Genomic DNA, 21,964 nt, shown 5'->3' with positions numbered 1-21,964 from the left:
ATGTGGGTAACTGTATTTTTTTTTCAATTAACAGTGTGTCAGGACGAATAACATATTTATAGCAACAACAGTCTGACACAATTCTTCTGTTAAATGACTTCAAGCTAGCAGCTACACAGAACAGAGGAAAAATATTGTTATGCCTATGAAGTTTAGAAAAGAACACACAGCCTTTACACAAGCACAAGTATAAAAGCTTTGCATTTATACATATAGATAGATATACAAATGTATATTTTCTCCAACATTTTCTTGTGTTCTCTAAGAGTGCAAATAATCTTTCTGTTTCTTGCCAATGCTTATTCTACATGATGATTGAGTTATATTCTCAAATGAATGGTGTCGGTGATGGAAATCCAGCTATTCAGCAGTCTTCTAATAATAGCAGATGGAGAAAATATCACATGAGCATTATTACAAGCTTTGCCATGGAATTACTTCTCATTCAATTTTTTCAGAACATGTAACATCATCTTTTGTTTAAAAAGCAAACACCTCTGTAATAAAATAGCGTAAGAATGGATTGGATGCTCTGCTGATGAAGTTTATAGCTTCGGGTTTTAAAAAAAAATCTCTTTTCCTACTAACTTGAAGAGGCAATGGGACTTGTTGCGAAAGGTTTTATCCAGAGATCAAGGAAGGTCAAGAAACAAAAGATAGTATGAGCTGCCAATTATGTCCATAAAAATTAAGAAATGTTCCCTTTGCTTGTATATGAAATAATGCAGATGGCTCCCCCAGATTTTCCAAGAATAAAGCAATGATTTTAACACTGAATTCTCTAATCCTTTTAAGCTGCTTGTACCATACTTATGACTAATGGCAGATGACTTAAGTGTGGGACACATATTTTCCTATAAAAGAAAACACTATACCTCAGCTGTGCATTACTAATGGAAAAAAGTCTGTGCTCTATCCAGATAAACTGCCAGCAGTGAACGTCTAGTAGTTCAGAAACAGATTAATGGCCACTATCTTAATCTTTCTTTAGTTGTGAATCACAACGCTTTGCACAGCTTTTTAGTTTTAATACAGCACTTAGAAAGCACCACAGATATATAAGGTCCTCATGTTCATATGTTACCATCTACATGAATAGATTCCTATTTTACCCTAAAATGCTCCAGAACATATATACATGCTTTTTTGCAGAGGAAAGTAGGGGGTTGGTTGGTTGTTTAATTCATTGTTTTATCCCAGAGAGAGAATGGCACAGCATTTCATCTGTATCTGTGCTGCTCTGGCAACACAGCCTTTCAGACAGAACAGCTCTGCTAGCCTCTAGGCTTGCGCTATTACAACATGATTAATTGATTTGCCACAGGATCTGCAAAGGAAATTAATACACAGAACTCATGTATTTCTATTTTACTCCTAATTAAAGAACAGGATATGCCTCTTATGAGACTCACGTTTAAGGGAACTGTCAAAACTAGTCTCTTCTTACTCAGATAACCAACCACTGCCACCATCACTCCCTGTGGATTAAAGTGCTGCTTATGAGAAATGGTATCAAGGTACAGCCCACCTGTCTGGCTCTTTAGCTGCTACAGGAAAAAGGGAAACCAAAACTACTTTAACAACAAACCTTCACTTTCTTCAATGTCACTGTATATTTATCTAAAAATCTACATAAATATGTTTACTAAATATACTGCAACTGCCAGATGCACAATGAAAGTGACCACAGAAAAGAGTAAAGGTCGTGAAATCTAACTCATCAGCCTTTCAATTTTATCGAATGACTACAGTGTTATTCAAACAAGTATATATGTACATTTAAAACATTTTAAAAGCTCTGAATCTTAAGTAATCAACATGTCCAGAGAATTTACTTTCATCAGTTCATGGTAAAGAATGTGTGATATCAGAGATAAAATGTAGCGTATTGACTCAGGGCATACCAACAATAGTGCAGTTCTGAATTTTGAAAGGGTCGTGGGAACAAAATTCCTGTTTTAAGCATTACTATTAGAGGGAAACTGTCAAAACTCTATGATTTAGCATAACATCCTACGAAAAGCAGTGTTATCCTACAGTTTCCTAAGAAACTGCAAAGAAGGTCTAAAGAAATGACACTGAAATTAGGATGACACAGATCTGTCCTGTCCCCTTTCACATGCATTGAATTTTTCTTTCAAATCCACTGTTCAGTTCCATTTCTTAAAAAAAGACAATAAATATATATAATATTAACTCATCAATCACACAGGTAACTCTCTCAATTTAGTATGGATACTAATTAAAATCATTCAAGCATTCAAATCTATACAACTTGAATGTTATTGAGGTTTGCACAGCTTTTGAAAACAAAGAATAAGGTATCTTTTTAACTTTAAACACAGTTTGGTTACCTTACAACCCAAAGTGTTTCTGCATCTGAAATACACTGATGAACACACACACTTTCCTGAATCCCTCACAGGTACAAAAATTTCACAGGTATCTAAATTTCAACACCCAACATGCTAATTATTTCTGCAGTGGCTTTTGTCATATGCCGCATAGCTGGACACTGTCCCTATCCTACACAGAGTTAAATCTGATTTTACAGCATGAAAAAAGGCTGGGAAGAAGGGAGGCAGTAAGAGGAGCGGATGCCATCCTGCCCTCCTGTTGAGTAGAACTCAAAATTGAACCATCCTTTCTACTAGGAGGAACAACTGGACAGGCAAAACAAAGCCTCATCTGAGTGATCAAACGACATCCCACAAAGTTAAAACTGATGACACAAGTAACTAGGTGTTAGATTCAGACTGGCCTAAGAGGAAAACAAATTGTAGGCAGGAAAAAACTATGCTTTGTACAAATTAATCTGGCAACTCATGGGATTTTCCTTATTTTCTCCTACTAGAAGTTGTTTCTCCCCACATTTGCAAGTCTGAGACTTTTTCTGAACATCACTTTCCACATCCTCCTCAATTCTCCTCCATCTTCCTGAAATCTTCAGTCTGTTACACATTTTGCCTTCTTTAAACTTTTCTCCTATTTCTCTTTTTCATGGCTGCATTTGAGCTTCTCCTTAACAACTGCCTTTGCACCGATACCAATGGTTGAATTCAGAGACAAATTATTATATAAATAATGCACCAGTTCGCAGCTGTAGTTAATTCCAAATATTAACTCATTAAGCAGATGTTGAAAGAATATAAGGGAGTGATGTACCAGGAGACTTCAAATAAAATGAGAAATAAAAAAGGCATTAGTTGAAGTAAAGCTCTGCAAACGCTTTTTTTGACCTGTTTTTTAGGGTGTAATTCACAAATGTTTGTTTACCATGCTGACTTACCCATGTGTAACTTAGATGGGTTGTTTCATGGTGGGTTCTGAATTTGGAAATTCAGCATACTGGTGCTCCCCTCTCAAGGTTCCCTGCAAATTGAACCACAAAACTCTTTCTGACTCACCTCTCTCTTTTTTTATATAAACTGTAGTAAATATGATTGGAGAACGTCTCATTCCCTTACAAAACACAGATAATACTTTATGACCCCACATTCAGTAAAACAGCTTCAACATAAACTATTACTGAGATATTTAGTAAAGTTCAAAAGGTATATTTTCATCTTTCAATTCTCTGAAGTTTCCTCTCCCCCCCAATTTAGCTGGTTTTTATTTCACAGAGGCAAAAACTGTATACTTATCTTCCTCTCGGTTGCCTTTTACTAACTAACCATATTTCGTTCCTCTTCCTGCAGCACTTTTCCTCTGTATTTATTTTTAAAGATCATCTGTGCTCTCAATTTTAATTCCTCCAGTGGAGTGAGATAAGCTGACAAAGCTGAGACTTAAGAGGCAAAACCCATGGCCCTCCATAGACTAGAAGTCCCTTTGCTACTCAAGAATATAAACAAAAATATTACTAAAAGCTTATATTACTCTATCCTCAGGACTGCTTAGATGTGATAACCTGACTTTCTATCTTACAATATGTGGTCATACTCCAAAATAAGTGAAGTACCTATTTGGTCTTAATCCAGAAGACACTCTTAAGAATTCTCCTGGCCCTGTACTGCGGACTTCCCTCTTCTCCAGACAAAGTGACAAGACTATTAGGAAAGGAGAAATTCAAGAAGGTATTTGATAATTAACTAAAGGCTGCACTAAAGAACTAATAAATGCCACTGTATTTCCTATGGCTAGTATTTCATACTCAACTGGGAAGATTATAGTCAAAAGAAAGCTGAGAAAAAAGCAGGAAAGACTAGTCTTCATATTACTGGGTACTTGGAATACCTTTATAATAATACCTAAACTGTTTGAGGAAGCCAAGATTAATAATGTTAAGGCTACTCCACATGAAGGACTTCCTTCTCACAGCAAGGGTTAATTTAAGGGTAATAATGGTTCTCTGAAAGGATGATTGCCACCATAAAATGAAGCTGTGAGTTTGAATTCTGCAGACAACCTTTCCTCCAGCTATGGTTTACTGTGACAAGTATGCATTGCAGGGACAGAAAAAAAACCAAGTCGTTGGCTATTTTATGAAACTACCTTACAAGCCGGCACCTTTTCTTATAACAACAGGGAGGATGGACTTATGATCACGCTACATCATTAGCATCTTGTATCATTGTTTGGAAAACAAGGGCACAAAAAGAGGCACGTACTAGTGAGGGTCTTTCCTTTGCACAACCCATCAGTTAGCTGTATTTAAATTTAGAAAGGGATGGCAAAAGCTTTACATCTACCTATATACCTAGGTACAGATATTATTTCTGACTCTTTAGTGTCATAAAGTTTAATTTGCCAGAATCTAATAAGGATCCTGTTACCGTCATGGAGTGAAAGACAGGAACAAGCAAAAATATTTTCCCAATCACTGATAATAAGAAACAGTATTAAAAATATAGCAGATGGAATATACTTGGCTTACAGGTACCGTTAATCACGGTCCTGAGATATACCTTGGTTTTGCATGTTGTTGGTATGGGAGGATAAGATTGAGCATTAGCTTTAAAAAATCTCTGCTATGAGTAAAACAACACTAGGCATGAAAACCAGAGGCAAACGTGTATCCCCCAACAGTTAATCGTGGAAAAGAATAGACACAGAATGTCCTACCTCTTCTGGACGTTTCTGTGCCACCGATACCAGCTCTTCAGAGCTACTTCTTGAGGTAGAGGGTACCACATTACCTGGGGCCTCTGAGACCACCTCATTTGACGGCTCGGAGTCCTGAGGGCAACAGAGACAAATAGACCCCTCAGCAGCGTGTTGACGTGGCACGCCAAGAAAATGAGACTTTTCAGAGGAACTGTGCTCTAAGCACAGAGAAATGAAAAATACTTGAGGTCTAAAACTCTATTCTTTTTACTCTGGGCAACTTCTTTTACCCCAGAGGCAAAAACATCTGTCTTACATTTTCTCTTAAAATGGTAGTATCTTCTTCACAAGATCATCGTTAAGACTTACTAAATAGCTATATAGCATTTCAGAATTGCAAAGTTCTGAATAAGCATGCTTGTTTTGCCCATATCTACCCCTGCTCCTGAACTGCAAGGAAGGGAATATTACATTTCATCCCCTTATTTAAGATGGAGGTTTCTGCAAAACAGCTGGGACCATGCTAGAACAACCCCTCCCAAATGTATTTTATCAATCACTGCAAATCGATATAGCACACAACCCGGTAAAGTTAGAAAAATTAGTAGAGTTGGCTGTCTATTAGCAAGTTTAATAGCACAGTAAAATAAACAAAATAAAAATTCTTAATTAGTTTACATTCTACTTTCCAAATTACCTTGACTTTGCAATGCAACGTGACTAGATCAGTCAAAACAAAAACCACTTTAATACCTTCACTGCTTTACACAGTGGTTTTGATAACTGCGTAGATTAAGATATTTTACTACAGAGAAAAAAAAATCCATTAATCAGTACTATCTCTACTGTGCTTATTGTAATGCTCATTACAGAAGATACTTCAGATGTCATCGCTTAGCAAGCAGAATATGTGCTTTTGATATATCACTTTCTCTCTACAGTCGTTAACTGCAAGGAAATCAAGATTATACTTTTGGAAACTGCAAGCTGCAAAGCTCATTATTAAGTTTTTCAACATAACAACCTCTTAAAAGTAAATTAAAATTTTGTAATGATAATATTCAGCATTTGCAGCTTAGCCCAATGTATGTTTGGACTGTTGGAAGGTAAAAAGTGAACACTGTGGTCAAACACCTGTCACTGAATCACATGGACAATGACAGGTAAGACCAGATATTGTAAAAGAATTAATACATGGAGGGGGTTGCTGGAGGCTAGAAAGTTGGAAAAATCTCTTTGGGCCTGGAGGGGGAATACTCTAGTATCTCTATTTCACGTGCCTTTTCAAGTGAATCCCTTTAAAATAGTTTCTGAGCTTAAATATTTCAAATAAAGCTTTTTATGCCTTTCTCATTGCACCACCTCTCCGTGACTTAGAAAAAGGATATTCTGGCCCATTCTGTGGCTTATCACCTTAAGTTTAAGGTTCAGTATGAGGAAGACATTTTAGGAAAAATCAGCTTTCAGCAACAATTAAAGAATACTACCAATTAAAATGTTAACAATGAAGTCCAAATGCCATTGCACTGTACTGTTTTATAGGTGTAAGCACTGGATCTGTGGAACAAAAGGAAAAACCAGATACCTTGGTAGAGCTACCATCCCAAATAATTCCATGACAGGAATAATAAAACACTATTTCTCAGCTTTCTCAGCTCCTCAAAGAAGTATCAACACCACGGCTAAACACAGTGAACTACAAGGAGAAACATCTCTAGCATTCTGATAATAAAAGTCTGATTTTCCTCTACCAACTGTACAAAAGCCCCACGCTCTATGTCATAAAAATAAACTTTGCATCACGTTCATCCTGACAGCTTGCTCGTTCCCTAGCAGATCTGGACTTGCACAGGCAAACGTCCTCTCTCTCAAAGGTCTCCTCAGTTTGGTTCCTAGTAAACTATGATGATGAGACTATCTCTTCTTGTTGACCCAACTGGCCATGAACTGACTCCGAGTACTGAACAGTACTGTTTTGGTTTCTCCTTGAGAACTGGAACGTTAAATCATCACCATGCAATTTATGAGCTCAATGTTTCCAGAAGATCTTTTGTGCTACTTACAAAACCAAAAGTAACAACCACGTCTGCTGGAAGAAAATGATGTATATGTCTGACTTCTTTGGTTCAGTGATTTCTCTCCTCGAATTCTGCCTGTCTTTTGTGTCTGAACAAACTTGTATTATGTTGCCATTACCTGTGGCCGGATAATGGTAGCAACATTTTTTTGTTGCTTATGATCTTTGAAAGTAATAAATGATGGTTTTCAAAAATGGCCGGAGCAACTGCAATGTGGTAAACATACATTCCTGTTCCATTCCTCTTGCCTCAACAGGACCAGCACGTCACAGATTCTTTTCCCCCATCAAGTCTCGAATATCTTCTTTCCAAGCAGCTTGGCCATCCTTCTCTATAGTTTTCTTAAGAATGAGCTAGCTAATATAATACTTCCATTTTTAAGGAGATGGATGGAAAACAAATTTACTTTATTATTCAGAAAACAAGCTGAAAAAATGCATCTCCCTTTCCAATTACACTGGTTTTATTGTATCTGTCCTGGTTTCAGCTGGGATAGAGTTAATTGTCTTCCTAGTAGCTGGTACAGTGCTATGTTTTGAGTTCAGTATGAGAAGAATGTTGATAACACTGATGTTTTCAGTTGTTGCTCAGTAGTGTTTAGACTAAGTCAAGGATTTTTCAGCTTCTCATGCCCAGCCAGCAAGAAGGCTGGAGGGGCACAAGAAGTTGGGAGGGGACACAGCCAGGGCACCTGACCCAAACTGGCCAAAGGGATATTCCATACCATGTGATGTCAAATCTAATATATACACTGGGGGGAGTTGGCCTCGTGGGGGGGATCACTGCTCGGGGACTGACTGGGCGTCAGTCATTGGGTGGTGAGCAATTGCATTGTGCACCACTTGTATATTCTAAACCTTTTATTATTATTAATGTCATTTTATTATTGTTATTATTATGATTATTAGTTTCTTCTTTTCTGTTCTATTAAACTGTTCTTATCTCAACCCACAAGTTTTACTTTTTTTCCAATTCTCTCCTCCATCCCACTGGGTGGGGGGGAGTGAGTGAGCGGCTGCGTGGTGCTTAGTTGCTGGCTGGGGTTAAACCACGACAATGTCTTTTCACACTGCTGTCACTTCTTAGGAAAACTGTATAGAGCCTGGACATATGTAAGAAAGGTAATCTATGTTACTCTGAATGAGTTTGGCAACATGTGAAGTACAGCTTTCAGAAATAAACATATTCAGTAAGTGGAACGAGATCCTTTCATGTAAGGTACAACGATAAAAATGCTGTGAGGTGCAAGTGAGAACTTTCATAAAGCTTTTTCTCAGTCTGTTCTGAGTACGTGGCAAAGTGAGCAACAGTTCTGGTAACAAATCCTGTTACCTTGACTTGTACTCAGCAAATAAAACAACCTGAAAAAGTATTAACATTGTTTACTTCTGTAAAGAAAAGCAAAAAATCTGTATCACTGACTTGAAACAACATTTTTACTGAGAAGTGTTAAAAGGAAAGATGTATTTCAAAAAGAATTAAAATTAGTTTCTTGTCCTTCCTAATTTTTATTTTTATCATACTGGAGTGACTTTGCAAAAAGTCACTTCTTGCTTTTTTCAAGGCCTTGTATGATGAAAACCATGTCAATGGCACTTCTCATTGATCTGTGAGCCCCAACTGTAGCAGTGATGGACACGACTGTACATAGACATGTAACCTTCACAATAAGTAATTTTGTAGACATCTTTGCTAGTGCTTAAGCCCTTCTCATTTCATTAAAATATTATTATATTTTCCAACCTACTTATAAAAGCTCAGATATCTGCATTTTCAAGTTGGACAGATCAAGACATGGCTCTCTAATGGATCACAATATTTAATTATATTTATTAATAAATTATGGGGAAAAACCACTATTAAGTGGTACTTCCAGTTTCCTGAAAATAGAGAAATTCTTTATCAAAATATAAGTGCATCATAAACAAATACATTCAGAATGCTCAGGAATCACATTTTTCCTGCAAAATGCTGATTTTGATCAAAGCTCCTCAGAACATGATTCTTCTTGGACTTACAAAACCTTGAAGAGGAAACATGAAATGTGTAGACATTCTACTATGTTTATGCAAGAAAGACAGCCCTGCTTTGAACTATGTCTCTTTTCATATGACCTAAATGTTCACACGATTTAAGGCACCACAACAACATTGGCTTGAATCAATCACAGTTGTGCAAAAAAAGTAGTATTTGAATTAAATGTTGACACAAACACATAACAAATTGGATATTCTAGTCCTGGGACAGAACTTGCTTGCTAGTCTTGGACACCAGTTAGAACCTTCTTGGCAGCAGACACAAAAGTGTAGCTGGCTGGTTAAATTCTGAGTCTTGGACCTTCAGTATTTTCTTTTTTTTTTAATTCAGGTCAGCAGAGATCAAAGGTGACAATGACTGGCAGGAAGTGAGAAATCAAAAGGTGTATCCAACTGTAGCACCTCCCTCAAAACATTCAGTTCTTTTCTCTCCTTCATCCCATTTGGCATACTTGCTATTTGCATCTACTGTAATAGAAGCAAACAATGTGCTTTTAGTCTTGTCCTTTTCTGCACAGAAGTATCATTGATACAGTACGCTGAAAAATCAATAGTGCATACAGAACAGATGTGGATTTCATTTGTGAGATACATAAAAGTGATAGATTTCAGAGGAAAATATTTACATTTCATGCTACACTGATGTTGTGGCTTCATTTGAGGACTTGACTATTTTTACTTTTTGTCTGTTAAAACCCAGACCATTAAATACAAGATCAGTACACATACAAAGATAGGTACTGTACGTAATTGTAAATATGATACAAATACGTATATACAGACACGCATCTTGATAGGGAATTTTCACAGTGAACATCATGGTAAGAAAATACTCTAATTATTTACCAATCACAGAATCATAGAATCCATGTTACTGTCAGCACAGATGGTGAGTCATACGAAATAGAAACTCTACACAGCTTCTGATTTTGAAGGAAATGGAGAACTGATGTATATATAAAAAAGTATGCATAAAATAATTTGCTAGAAAGCATAAAAAGTTTCATTTGAAACAAGATGATGGAAAAATAGTGTCTTATAGTGGTATTTATACCAGCCAAGCATCCGCTATTTCTTCTGCCATTGCTACTTTAAAACAGCTAAAAAAGAATTGAAACAAATCAGCCCAAACAAATCAGCCCACATACCCACACGCCCTTTACAGATGATTTCAACCTGACAAGTTTGAATACATTACGTTAACTCTGCATCCGTTTTCATGTATCGTCCTTTACCTTAGTCCAGTTGAAAATTACACAAGTAATAAATTAGCTTTAAACAAGTTTTGAATCAGCCTGGAACTAGTTTTCAAATTAAAGAGCCGTCAGTATATTACATGGTACTGTCATTTTATTACCCCAATCAATTCTGTGTGGCCTGAGGTAGAAAGAAAATGGATGCTGCCTTCATTTGCAAAGGGTTTATCTCTCACACCAGGCTCTGAAAACATGACTGCAGTAATGAATTGGAAGTCAAAGTTACTAACAAAGACTTTTAACAGTAGCAAAGTAGAAATATTTGTCCCCCTTCAGACTTACAAAAGCAAAAAAAAAAAAAAGCAAAAAACCCAGTGCCCTTTCTGAAACATGAAGCCAGCTTCTTAAGGCTGAACAACTGCGGGCAGAAATTGGCACATTTCTATTGAAGTGCTAAAGTGCTTGTAGCCTCACGGAGTATCATTTGCAGTGCTGCACATGGAAAGCCTTCCTGGGTCAGACCAAAGGTGCCTCTCCAGCCCAGACCGCAGAGCGTCCCTCCATCAGTGAACCGGCCGCTCCCACCCCTCCTTGTTCTCTCTTATACCCCAGGAGCATACTTGGAAAGTATTCACATCATCTTAGCTGGAATTTGGTAAAATCTAGTGAAGACCAGATATCTGTAGTTCTCCACAGTTCACAAGCAGCCAAAGTAAATCCCCAGGAGAAGTGTAGAGTTCATCTCAAGCTACTTACACGTGAGATCAATCACTTTGCCATTCCTAGGATTTTACCCTGCATTAGTTAGTAAGGTAAGAACATGGGCTTTAAACTTTTAAGTCACGCTCCTCAGCTGTAAAATTTCCCTTCCTCTTTCTATTCTGCCTTTGTCACTCTCCTCGTGCTGATTTTATTTAACATCTGCCAATCTCCTCTCTTCCTCTGCCCTCTCCAAAGACAGGAAATTACACATGCAACCTTTAAGCACATGTGCTAACCTCCTACGCTGCCAGTCACAGAGGCAACGCCGTTGTTCTGTCCTTGGCTATTTTTTCTCTCTCTTGAGAAGGGGACAATGACTTCTATGTTTATACACTGTTAACACAAGAGGGTCTCATTCTCAGCTGACTCTGAAACTACCTCAGTTCAGGCAATAAACCTAAACCTAGCTTTAAAATCTCTGCCACCTTTTAAAGACAGAAACAAAAGAAACACCTTTTATAATTCTCTGTTTTCCAGATATAAAAACTTAATTACATTCTTTAGCCTTACGCTATTTTGTTTTCTTCAAACACACTGCAATATGTAGGAACTAATAAAGTTTCAAGAAGTTTCCAATAAATACCCATCTGTTTCAATTTATTATCCCTCTATCTTTCAATAAACTACAGCACTGACAAAGCAAGCTTGCATCTTTGAAATATGCCTACATTTCCAAGTGTCAAAGTGTGAATTCCCACTTTTATGGTTGTTTTAAAATAAGGATGCTACTATTGCTAATATTTTACTAGAAGTGTTTGAACAAAGTATGAAAGGAAACAGGGTCATGCATTTTCTCTGGATGGCTTCTTCAAATGAAAAAAAAAATTTACATATATTTAAAGCTAGAAAGAGCACTCTCAAAATAATGTTTTTCACATTTATTCTTCCAGCTTTATCACATGCAAATAGAAACAGCAAACAGGAGAACATTTTACCATTTGAAGGTATTATCATTCACTGACCTCTGGAACCTGAATTAGTTTCCCCTTCCTAATTCACATATTTTCTACATTTCCATTACTCAGTGTACTAATCCTACCTCTTTTTGGACTGAAATCTCCACCTTTCAAATCAAACTCTCCTAGATTATTGTATTTCCCTTTTACTTTCTCATCACCCATTAGTTTCCAACATTCAAAAGCTGTTCTTTTAGCTACCCTTTCAATAGCTGCTTTTTCTGACCCCGGAATTCTCTGAACTGTATTCAAAATCAACTCTTAAAACACCGTAATTAATGAAACCACATTAGAATACAAAAACAGGAATTAAACTTCAAAATACAGATTCACCACACTAATCTCATCTCATATGTATAATGCAAAGGAATACAACTTTCCTGTTACTGTCATGGATTAAAGCCATTGATCACAGGTACAATATGGCTCAAAGTATTGGCAAAAATTTCTGTACAAACATGAACATCATTACCAGAAATTTTTAGAACTTCTTCAATAAAGGGCAAAAGCCAGTATCTATCCTTTTTGTGCTAAATCTCCTATGTCTTGCATAATTTGGTAATTATCTGGTGCACCAGAGCAACAGATTTTATATTAATATCCTTTTGCAGGATGTTAATATACTGGCAAGACTGCTGTACTATGCCATTATCACTGCATATAAGAGTAACTCAATACTTTTTCCTTTTTTTGTCCACACCACTTTCTTCCTATACATTGTCCTGCTATTTTTTCTTACTATGAATTAGGTTACAGGCATATATTATAGCCTAGAAAGTTATTTTTGTCTTCATTTTGTATTTTGCAAAGTTTTGCAAGTTATTTTATGGAGTTCTAAAAGCTCTTTAAGACAATACACACATAATTTACTATTGCTGGATCAGGAAGTTTCATCTTCCCTGTGCCCATTTTGTACAGCTCTGATCTCTCCAATCCCTTTCCCCACCCTGTCTAAAAAAAACGAAAACAAACCCAAAGTTGCAAAAAAAATTCTCAAACACATCAAAAGCATCTATGGCCACAATAAGTGTGGCACTTACTGTGTAGCTGTATGTCTGTTGCATATAACTGCAATTGTTGACTTCAATGTATTTACAGAATGATATGGGCACCTCACACCTAACATTTAAAACAAGGTTTTCTAAACAACAAATGTACAAAGACATCTGCTATTACTTGTGGAAGGCAGTGCTGCAGCTACAATGGCTCCATTAGTGAGGTGACATTTGGGTTTGCCGTTGTCTGTTTCCTTAAGCAACTTTTTTTTTCTTCAGAAATGATCAGGGGCAGACCACAGCAATCTATTCACACAGTCTCTCTAAAACATGGTTTTACTCATCCATATTTCTTTTCAAATCATGTTTAAATTGACCCAAACTTTCCACGCTCTTGGATTGCTGAGCCAGTGACAACTTGGGAGTAAGGGACAGTGGCAAACTTACTTCCACCTCTCAGGGTCAAGCTGCACATTTGCACAATTTATGGTTGAAGTAGTTTGCTTTACTTCACTTCAGCAGCTTGGGAGAGAGCATACACAAGATTCGCTCACAATACTTGGCTAATACTTAACTTGAACTAGAAGACTGAGCACTTTAGAAGATCTCCAAAAAGCAGCTGCTTTATTCTAACAAAAATAGAATGTAGCTCAGAAAAGGCTTTCTTTCAAGCACACAATCTTCAGATATTATGCATCAGCACGCAGACTGTGCCTGTCAGATGTTGGAACAAAGCTTTAAATTGTACCATCTAACTTAATTCTCAAGACAGGGTCAGCACATTCATAGGGTTGGGGTTTTTTTCCCCTTTGAGAAGTCCTTTAAGTAATATTTATTTAGCTCCTTACATCTTCATCAGCAGTGATTCTTGCTCTTCAACTCCTTGAAGTTCAGATTTTTCCAATGTAATGCAAAACAGAGTGATATTAAAATGCGTGATCACCAAAAGCATCACAAAATCATCAAAGGCTATTTACTAAATCAAGATTGGTTTTCATCTCTCCCCACTTCCAGAATTTTTTTTCCAGTAACAAGATGAAATAAAGGGATTGCACAGTACATAATTTTTTGCAGTCTAAGGTTATTATGCAAGTTTCATAGCTCCCTAAACTTTCCTTATGTGGCACCCACTTATCTGCCTGGGCTTCAAACTTTTTCTATTAACACTCTACCCTGCTCTGAGGGAAGGCTGTCTGCGTGCCCTCCATATCCTTCTTTCCACTCTGCCATGGCCCTGTTTCTTAATTCACCCCATTCTCCCCTCTAAGGGTTTCTGTGTATTTCTTCAAGTGGAGTTTTCTCATTCTTACGAATGTGTGTGTGCTCACATTTCACCACCTATGCCAAGGGCACTTCTTGTAGTCCCGTTATTTTTTCCCATCCTGCTTTTCTCTCTCTCCCTCTCTTCTCCTTCTCTCTCTTCTTAAAAAGTACCATCATTTATTTTCAACTGATAAAACAGAAAAATAAAACATTAAAAATATTTTTATGGCCTTGAATTAAAGAATCAATCTATCTGTAGAAAAGCTTTCTATAAAAATGTTTATTATATCCTCCTTTTCAGATCTCTCTAACATCTGAATGTGCCAAATTAAAAAATCTCTTGGACATCCTTTAAGAAGCTTCAAACAAAAATTGGGAACACTATTTTGTGGTGCCCCTGACTTACCATTCATGCTAGTCACTAGAGTAATTAAAGAAAATTTCCATATAACTTTATACTACTAAACAGAGATACATACTCTTATTAATTTAAAGTAGCCAGCTAAAACACAATGATATTTTATGCTGTCAGACTGAGCTACGTTGACAACAGGCTGTTTACTAAAAAGGGAATGAACAGCCCAGTTGACACAGTTTAAGATGTGACATTAATCAGCCGCCTTTTGCTGAGCCCACAGGAACTGAAAGGTCACAACTAGTGCTGCTGTTTTAAAGCATCCTCAGAAAGGCCTGGAAATTCCTCATTCTTCCCTAATTAAGAACACTGTAAATGATACATGGAATGATGAGGCTAAATTCACTTGAAATGTCAACTTTACTGCCTTGTTTTAGGAAGCATGAATATTTTCCCTGTGTGCTTTGGTTTCTTTTTAAGATTACATCCACCAGACAAAAATTCCTTGTGTTTCTCATCTGTAGTAGAAAACACCCACCAAGTCCCTTACTCTTAGATACAGTTGCTTAATAACATTGCAGACCAAATTTTTTTTTCAGTTAAAAGCATATGCATACAGTGCTTATACAAAAAGACAAATGATAAAATTTAATACCCTAGCAGTATATATCAATGTATTAATTTTTAGGCTTTTGACATTGAGACTACTGATATGTGAATTCCACAATTTCTCTTATCAAAATAGGAATGAAATAACTTTTGTAGTCAATGAAACCAAAACACAAATATACCTTTGATACAGAAAATATAAGAGTGGTTTTAACAGTCACTTCATACCAGCAACTATTGTGGTGTGGCAGGAACAGCTCTGTGGAGCAAAGCAGTTGGTGTTGAGGATCAGCCAGATGTGCTACACGTTTCAAAGGTACGACTGGTTTGGACACAGAGATGGCATGCCCATCAGCAGCCAGAATACATCCTCAGCTTTAGTGTCCCTTGACAGGAATCCTGTTTGCACACTCTTGAGACCACTCCTTAACGTGAACCAAAGTGTAGCAACTGGTGGCAACTGGGCGATTCCTTTCAAAAATGCATTCCTGATCTTAATCAAAATGCTAAGATAAATACACACTAAGATACCTCAGATCAAGATCCATGCAAATGAGCATACTGGAATGTAGAACCATTTAAGCTAATCAATAGGAAATGTTCAAAATAGCAGGGTATTTTAGATACCAGCTTTATTCAGAATTCAGTAGGTCACCCTGGATTATCAACAGTTCCCTTCCTCCTCAGATTCCCTACACTGAAAGCTCTCTGGGGTCTAGCAGCCTCTGCCCCCGCCACCTTTTTTGTCTTCAAATTAAAAAAAAAAGAAGAGAAACAGACACACTTAATGCCTTACTTTTAGATGATGGTTTGATTGCTGCACTAAATTAATTGGTGAACACATTCAATCATCATAAGGAAGATCCTGGTTCACTTCCCTCTTCCCTCTTCTTAAGAGGGTTCAAAATTGTATTTCCCAAGGGCTTGCTTAAGCTGTCTTACTATTCTTTAGCTGAAGCAGGTCTCTTTGCATGGAAGAATGAGTCAGTGGGTAAAATGATTCATTTTATGTTAACCAAGGTACCTGAGAAAGGGTACAAATTATCTTCTGAATATTTCACTATTTTACATCTTGGACTATGCTGAACCGAGAAAGCAAATAAACAACAGGTCTACAGGTCATTCCAGTGAGACAATTAATAACAGATTAATAAATCACAGCTCACAAATCTCAAACTTTTTGTATATTCTCATAATTACCTTTTAAATGTAAGATTCTTGAAGCTATCCTTATATGAATACAGACATCTTGTAATTACCTTCAAAAAGTTCCTTACCACCAGCAATCAAAAAAAAATAAAAATTATCATTTTGCTCTGAAGTTCCTCTGCCTTCTGCAATATTTTCAACCTAAACAAACAGTGAAGATATTATGCACTAAAAGAAAATGGTAGGACAAATTGCATATTCATTTAATACACAATATACTTGCAAATATTAGTAGCTGGTATGTATCCTTACTTATTGCACAGGACTGGTTACACATTTAATATTCATTATGTCAATGACTGTATCAATCTGCTGACGCCTTTCCATTGCCAAAAATAAATATGTGATGTGATTAACCCACTCTAAGTACACTTCTGTGTACCTTCCATAAATACTGAGTTATCTTGCTATTTCCTTTTTGACACTTCTTTTCTTTGGCTATTTATACCATATCTGAAAGGATACCATCTGCCCTTCAGTCTTCATGAGATTAGTACCTGGAAGAAATCTTGATATCTACAGATTCCAAGGTTTTCCACATATTGAATCTTTTTGTACTGTTTGACGCAGCTGAAATATACTTAAGACTTTTCAAACGTGCCCAAAGGTGTTTCAAACCACTGAACCAGATAATAATTTAACTGTTACCAGAGACACATTTACTAAAAAAAACCTAAGATAAACTTAATTGCTACCAGAATTCAACAATGCACTATACATTTTAAAGGTTTTGTGAAAATCTTTTCAAAAGCCATCTTAAAATTCCACATATTTGTGCTTTTTATTGGTAGACCTGATTGTAATGCTTTTACAGTTATATTCCCACACAAGCTATTTGCTGAGCCCATTTTAAGAAGAGGGAACTTTTCTGCTACAGAATGCTAAAATCCAAGCAATGAGACACTCCTTTGCGCAGAAAGTGGCTGACAGCACAAATTGGCAATGCCCAGCTGTCTTCTGCAAAATGTGATTAAATGTGGCCTGGCACTAAGAGAATCTCTATTTGAGAATGGCAACTAAACCTCACTACCACTATCTAACACAACAACAAAAAGCAAGTCTTGACTCTGCTAAAATTCATTATTTGCTTAGCACTTCATAAAATGGCACTTTTTTGGTTTCTCTTCCCCCCCCCCTCCCTTTCTCTCTCCTGGTTCAATATGATTAGATTTTGCCCAGGCAGCATTAGTAATTTATACTGATGAGTGACACATTACTTAAAGTGACATATATGGCTGCATTTCTTTGAAAGACTTTAAAATAAGATCAACCTTGAGAGTAAACATGAGCAGGTGATCAGGCAACTATGATAATGTGTTCAGATCTTATCCAGAGATTAACAATTAAAGATCTTATTCTTCTTCCATCATATAGAATATAATTACAGGTGATGTGCTAAGTTAATTTGCAGGGTAATAAAGTCAGACTAGTGAGAAATTAAGAGAAATAATTCGTCTTTAATTACATACCTTCTAGTTCTATACAAAACATACGGCAAGAAATATATTTCTAGGTAAAGGAATTTATCTCAGGAATTTGGTTGGAACAGAACACTACTTTGCAAAATTAGAGTGAACCAGGATGCCATCAGACTCCAGATACACCTTTGCACCTCTCAGGATTCCCTTTGCTTATGTCACTGCAAAGCACACACCTTTTGCTATTTTCTGTTGACTCTTCAATTCTTCATGCATATTCAAATTAGAAAATATTACACACAATGGAAATGGTTTTTAATACTGCTCTCCTGGCAGATTATATCATCTAAACCAAGAATTTAATCAAGGCTCGAAAGGTTAAAAAATTCAAACTCAGTTACAAGCTTTTCATTCACACTTTTTTCAGATGCCTTCAAAATCAACATGTGTTCTACTAATTAAGTAAATAAGAATCAAAATTGCCACTAGGGTTGTTAATAGAAAGTAGTAATGGTCAATTACAATTTATTGGTAAATTTGCTTACGGCTCCACTCTCAGCGTGAGGCCCCTAATTATCAATACTCAAAAGGCTCATTATTTCAGGAACTCGAGAAGCAGGAAGACAACTGGATTGATGAAGTAGATCTGAATGTATATCAGTGGTGTAAGCTATGATGCTTTGGCAGCTACAATTGGTGACTTTCACACACTTGCATCTTCCTTTTGCAACTTGACTTAAAAAGGAATGTAGAACTGAGAAAACCTGGGTTAAAACTGCTATCTCCATGTCGTTTACATTTTAATATAGCATCTTCAATATGTAAAATTCACTGTCACAATACTGCTCCATATTGTAAATATCTAGAAATTGATTTTCAAAAGCAAGAAAGAGGAAGCCTCCAGTTCTTTAAGGAGCAAGCATTCCCCGTCCTTCCTAGATACTACTCCTCTATCAACCTTCTCACATCCTTTGAGAGTACATGTAAAATCTTCCTGCTGCAGGGTGCTGCTCAGGGCTGAAAAAGTGCTCTCGTTTTTTATTCTCTCACACCGTGTTAGCACAAAACCAGGTTTAGTGGCTTTCCTTCAAAAACAATGCTAGCTGCTTTTTGGATTTTTCCCAATTGCAGATAGGTCCCAGCAGAGATTCCTTGCCGCTCAGCCCTACAGTAGCGGGTAACGTAGGCTGTAAATTAATTTTGTCATGGCTTAGGAAGTGTAAGTCATAATTCAGTAAAGAGCTATATCCCAGATAAACCGTAATTATAAGCAGATGTTGTTAGAAACATAACCTAAAGAAGGTAAGGAGTAGCAGTGGTGTTTCTAACAGCTGCGCACAAAGAGATTTTGCTTCCTTGACCACTACCTTAGAGGAGGTAATGGTTATTCTATCTAAACCAAACCACATCTAAACTAGACGTTTAGACATTTAAATACTAGATTGTGTATATTCAGATTAGATGCATTAAAAATGCATAATCACTGTGCTGTGTTTGTGATTTAAATTTTTAAGTCTAGTACTTTACTAATCAGATACCTCTTAAATGTTCCAATGGAAATTAGACATGGGTGTGTATTTTAACCAAAGCGATAATTAATGACCAAGCTTGTTTCTAATTTCAGCCATCCTTTTTGTTTTAACTTCAGTAACATATTTTTAGTCACAAAAAAGCAAAACTGTCAAGACAACTTATGAAAAGCAGGACTACCTCAGTAATAATTTGATTCATGAGACACTCAACAAAACCCCTTGAAAAAATAATTTGCTTCATTTTAAAGGTAGTATAAGGTGTGTGTGCGTAAAATGACATCAGAATGAATCACTGTTTTCAGCAGTGTTCGAAACACTTTTTTTCCACCTACTTTTTTCACAGAATATTCAGCATTATGGAAGGCATTAAATGATACTACTGCTCTCCCATTAAGAAAAAGAACTTATAACAGTGTGCAAAGTTTCAGCTTTGGAAAAAATTCTGCATTGCTGGGTTGATTATGAAAAAGAGAGTGAATGAAGTTAAGCAGCAAGTGATTTCTTCAGTCTCCTGGATAAGAAAAACTACAGGGAAGAAGAAAATGCATCTTGGAAACCAAACAATTTTTGGACCAAATACCATTAAATTGGGCTTTTTTGCCAAAATACTCACTTAAAACTGCTGTGCATATTTTAAATCTTAATTTTCTAAGATTATACCGCTGTTTTTTGACAAAGTTTAATGCAAGAAAAAATTATGTATTTCACTGTGCACTCCTATCTGGTACTTTATTTTTAAAACATTTTAATTAATACTCTTTCATATATCTCAGTGTTATCCTTCAAAATCAGAAATCTGGTTTTGCATTTGGAACAACAATATCTCATTAAGAAAAAGATCCCTGCATTCTAATTTCTTTAAACTTCTGGCTGGTATTTGATGTACTATCATCTGTTTAACCAGTCAAAGAGACTTGTTCAGACAACATTATCGGAAAGACAATGTTGTCCTGTATTGTCCATTTCTTACTATACTTTTTTGATACAGTTAAGCTGTACCTACAAAGAAGTACAAGCACTAGAAGTCCATGATGAGGATCTGGCAGCCAGTAACATGGGGTATTGGAACTCGTACCATTAATTTTGATGTGGAGAAGAATTAAAATATTTAAAATAAACATTCCGTTCCAGAAATACTTTACAGTGCTTAACCTTATTTTTCATTAAAACCTAAGCTTCCCATCTACACTATGGGAATCTTCTTCTGCCAACTAAGTGTATCTGATTATTTGGATTAATTTGAGGATTTAATACCAACTAACTTGATGCTGAGTTTATCCACTATTCATAAATCAAGTCCCATCTTAAGTTAATTTCAAGGCTGATTATTTTTGGAACATTTTATCATATAAATTATTCATTACATAGATGTATTATACCTGTGTGCCAGAAAATAACAGAGCCTGTGCCAACTCATTTTTTTCAATATGGTACCTGGGGAGTAAATATTAAAACAAAGTTGGCAATATTTCAGCCAACTGAGAAGAATTACTGTACACTGCAATTTCACACTTTTTTTTTGACCATCTTGATAGTGAAATTTTTTTCTGCGCCAAGGTTTGGCATTATTGAAGTTCTTAGAACAGGGCATAAGCGGTGTAAGGACTTGGGTTAAATCTTCACACAGCCTTACAGGTTCGGATAATTTTCTCGTTTAATTTTAAAGAAATCATTCCAGTGCCGATGTTTGACTGCTCATCACAAACCTAGGAAGACAACAATGATTTCAAAATAACCACGCATTTTCCAGTTGCTATATAAAATACATCTTTTGTTCCATGTCAGGCAAGAAACCAAAGTCCTAATCTGATTTACATAGCATAATTCAACTCTCCTTAACCAGCTTTAAAATATATGAATATACACAAAAATGTTTAACTTTATCATTCTTGATGACCATATAATAAAATAGATCATACTACCCACACCTAGTAAAAGTGAAAACAGATTCTACGTTTACAAATGTGGTCATTGAATTACACTATACCATGTTATTCTGTAAACCACTTTGAAATACTCCTAAGTTCTGGCTGAAAAATGTTGCATAAAAAAATTGAACTTTTTTGCATTATATTATGTTCTGCTTGTATCAGCAAGCAGATTTATTAGCAGTATTCTTTTACCATTTTTCAGTTGCAATGCTGTTTGCCATGGTGGCAGTACATTTGCTTGTATGTTGTGTCCTCAAAAGAGGGTTCTCTGATGCAAGTCTCTGATGTAAGCTGACTTAATTAGGGTCACAGTTTCTTTACAATTGCAGCCACCCTTTGTCAGAATATGCAGCTGAAACAACTTTGAATTAATATAAAAGACCTTGAAGGATTTTTTTATTTTTTGAAAGACGCATTTTAAATATAACTACTTAAAATCACATTTTATGGAATGATAAGAAAATATCATATATAAAGCATATTTAAGACACGATTAAGCATGCATATATACTACCACCATGTGCCAACCTCATATATTATATTCAAATAGGGTTTTCTTGTATATATAAAATGTTAAA

The 21,964-nt window shown here is 36.2% G+C and overlaps 1 protein-coding gene across 1 annotated transcript in view; it reads right to left on the bottom strand.

Annotated features, from left to right (window-relative positions):
- PHF14 (PHD finger protein 14) overlaps positions 1-21,964 on the bottom strand; it is a 168,579-nt gene that overhangs the window by 29,455 nt on the left and 117,160 nt on the right. The window contains exon 18 of the mRNA XM_010561476.1: positions 5,065-5,178. Coding sequence (XP_010559778.1) covers positions 5,065-5,178 — 114 coding nt within the window. The remainder of the gene's footprint in view (positions 1-5,064; positions 5,179-21,964) is intronic.

The sequence above is a fragment of the Haliaeetus leucocephalus genome, unplaced genomic scaffold, assembly GCF_000737465.1.
Source record: "Haliaeetus leucocephalus isolate CR32 unplaced genomic scaffold, Haliaeetus_leucocephalus-4.0 Scaffold146, whole genome shotgun sequence".
NCBI lineage: Eukaryota > Metazoa > Chordata > Aves > Accipitriformes > Accipitridae > Haliaeetus > Haliaeetus leucocephalus.
The sequence above is the reverse complement of the archived record's forward strand: the minus strand, read 5'-3'. Positions and strand labels throughout refer to the sequence as shown.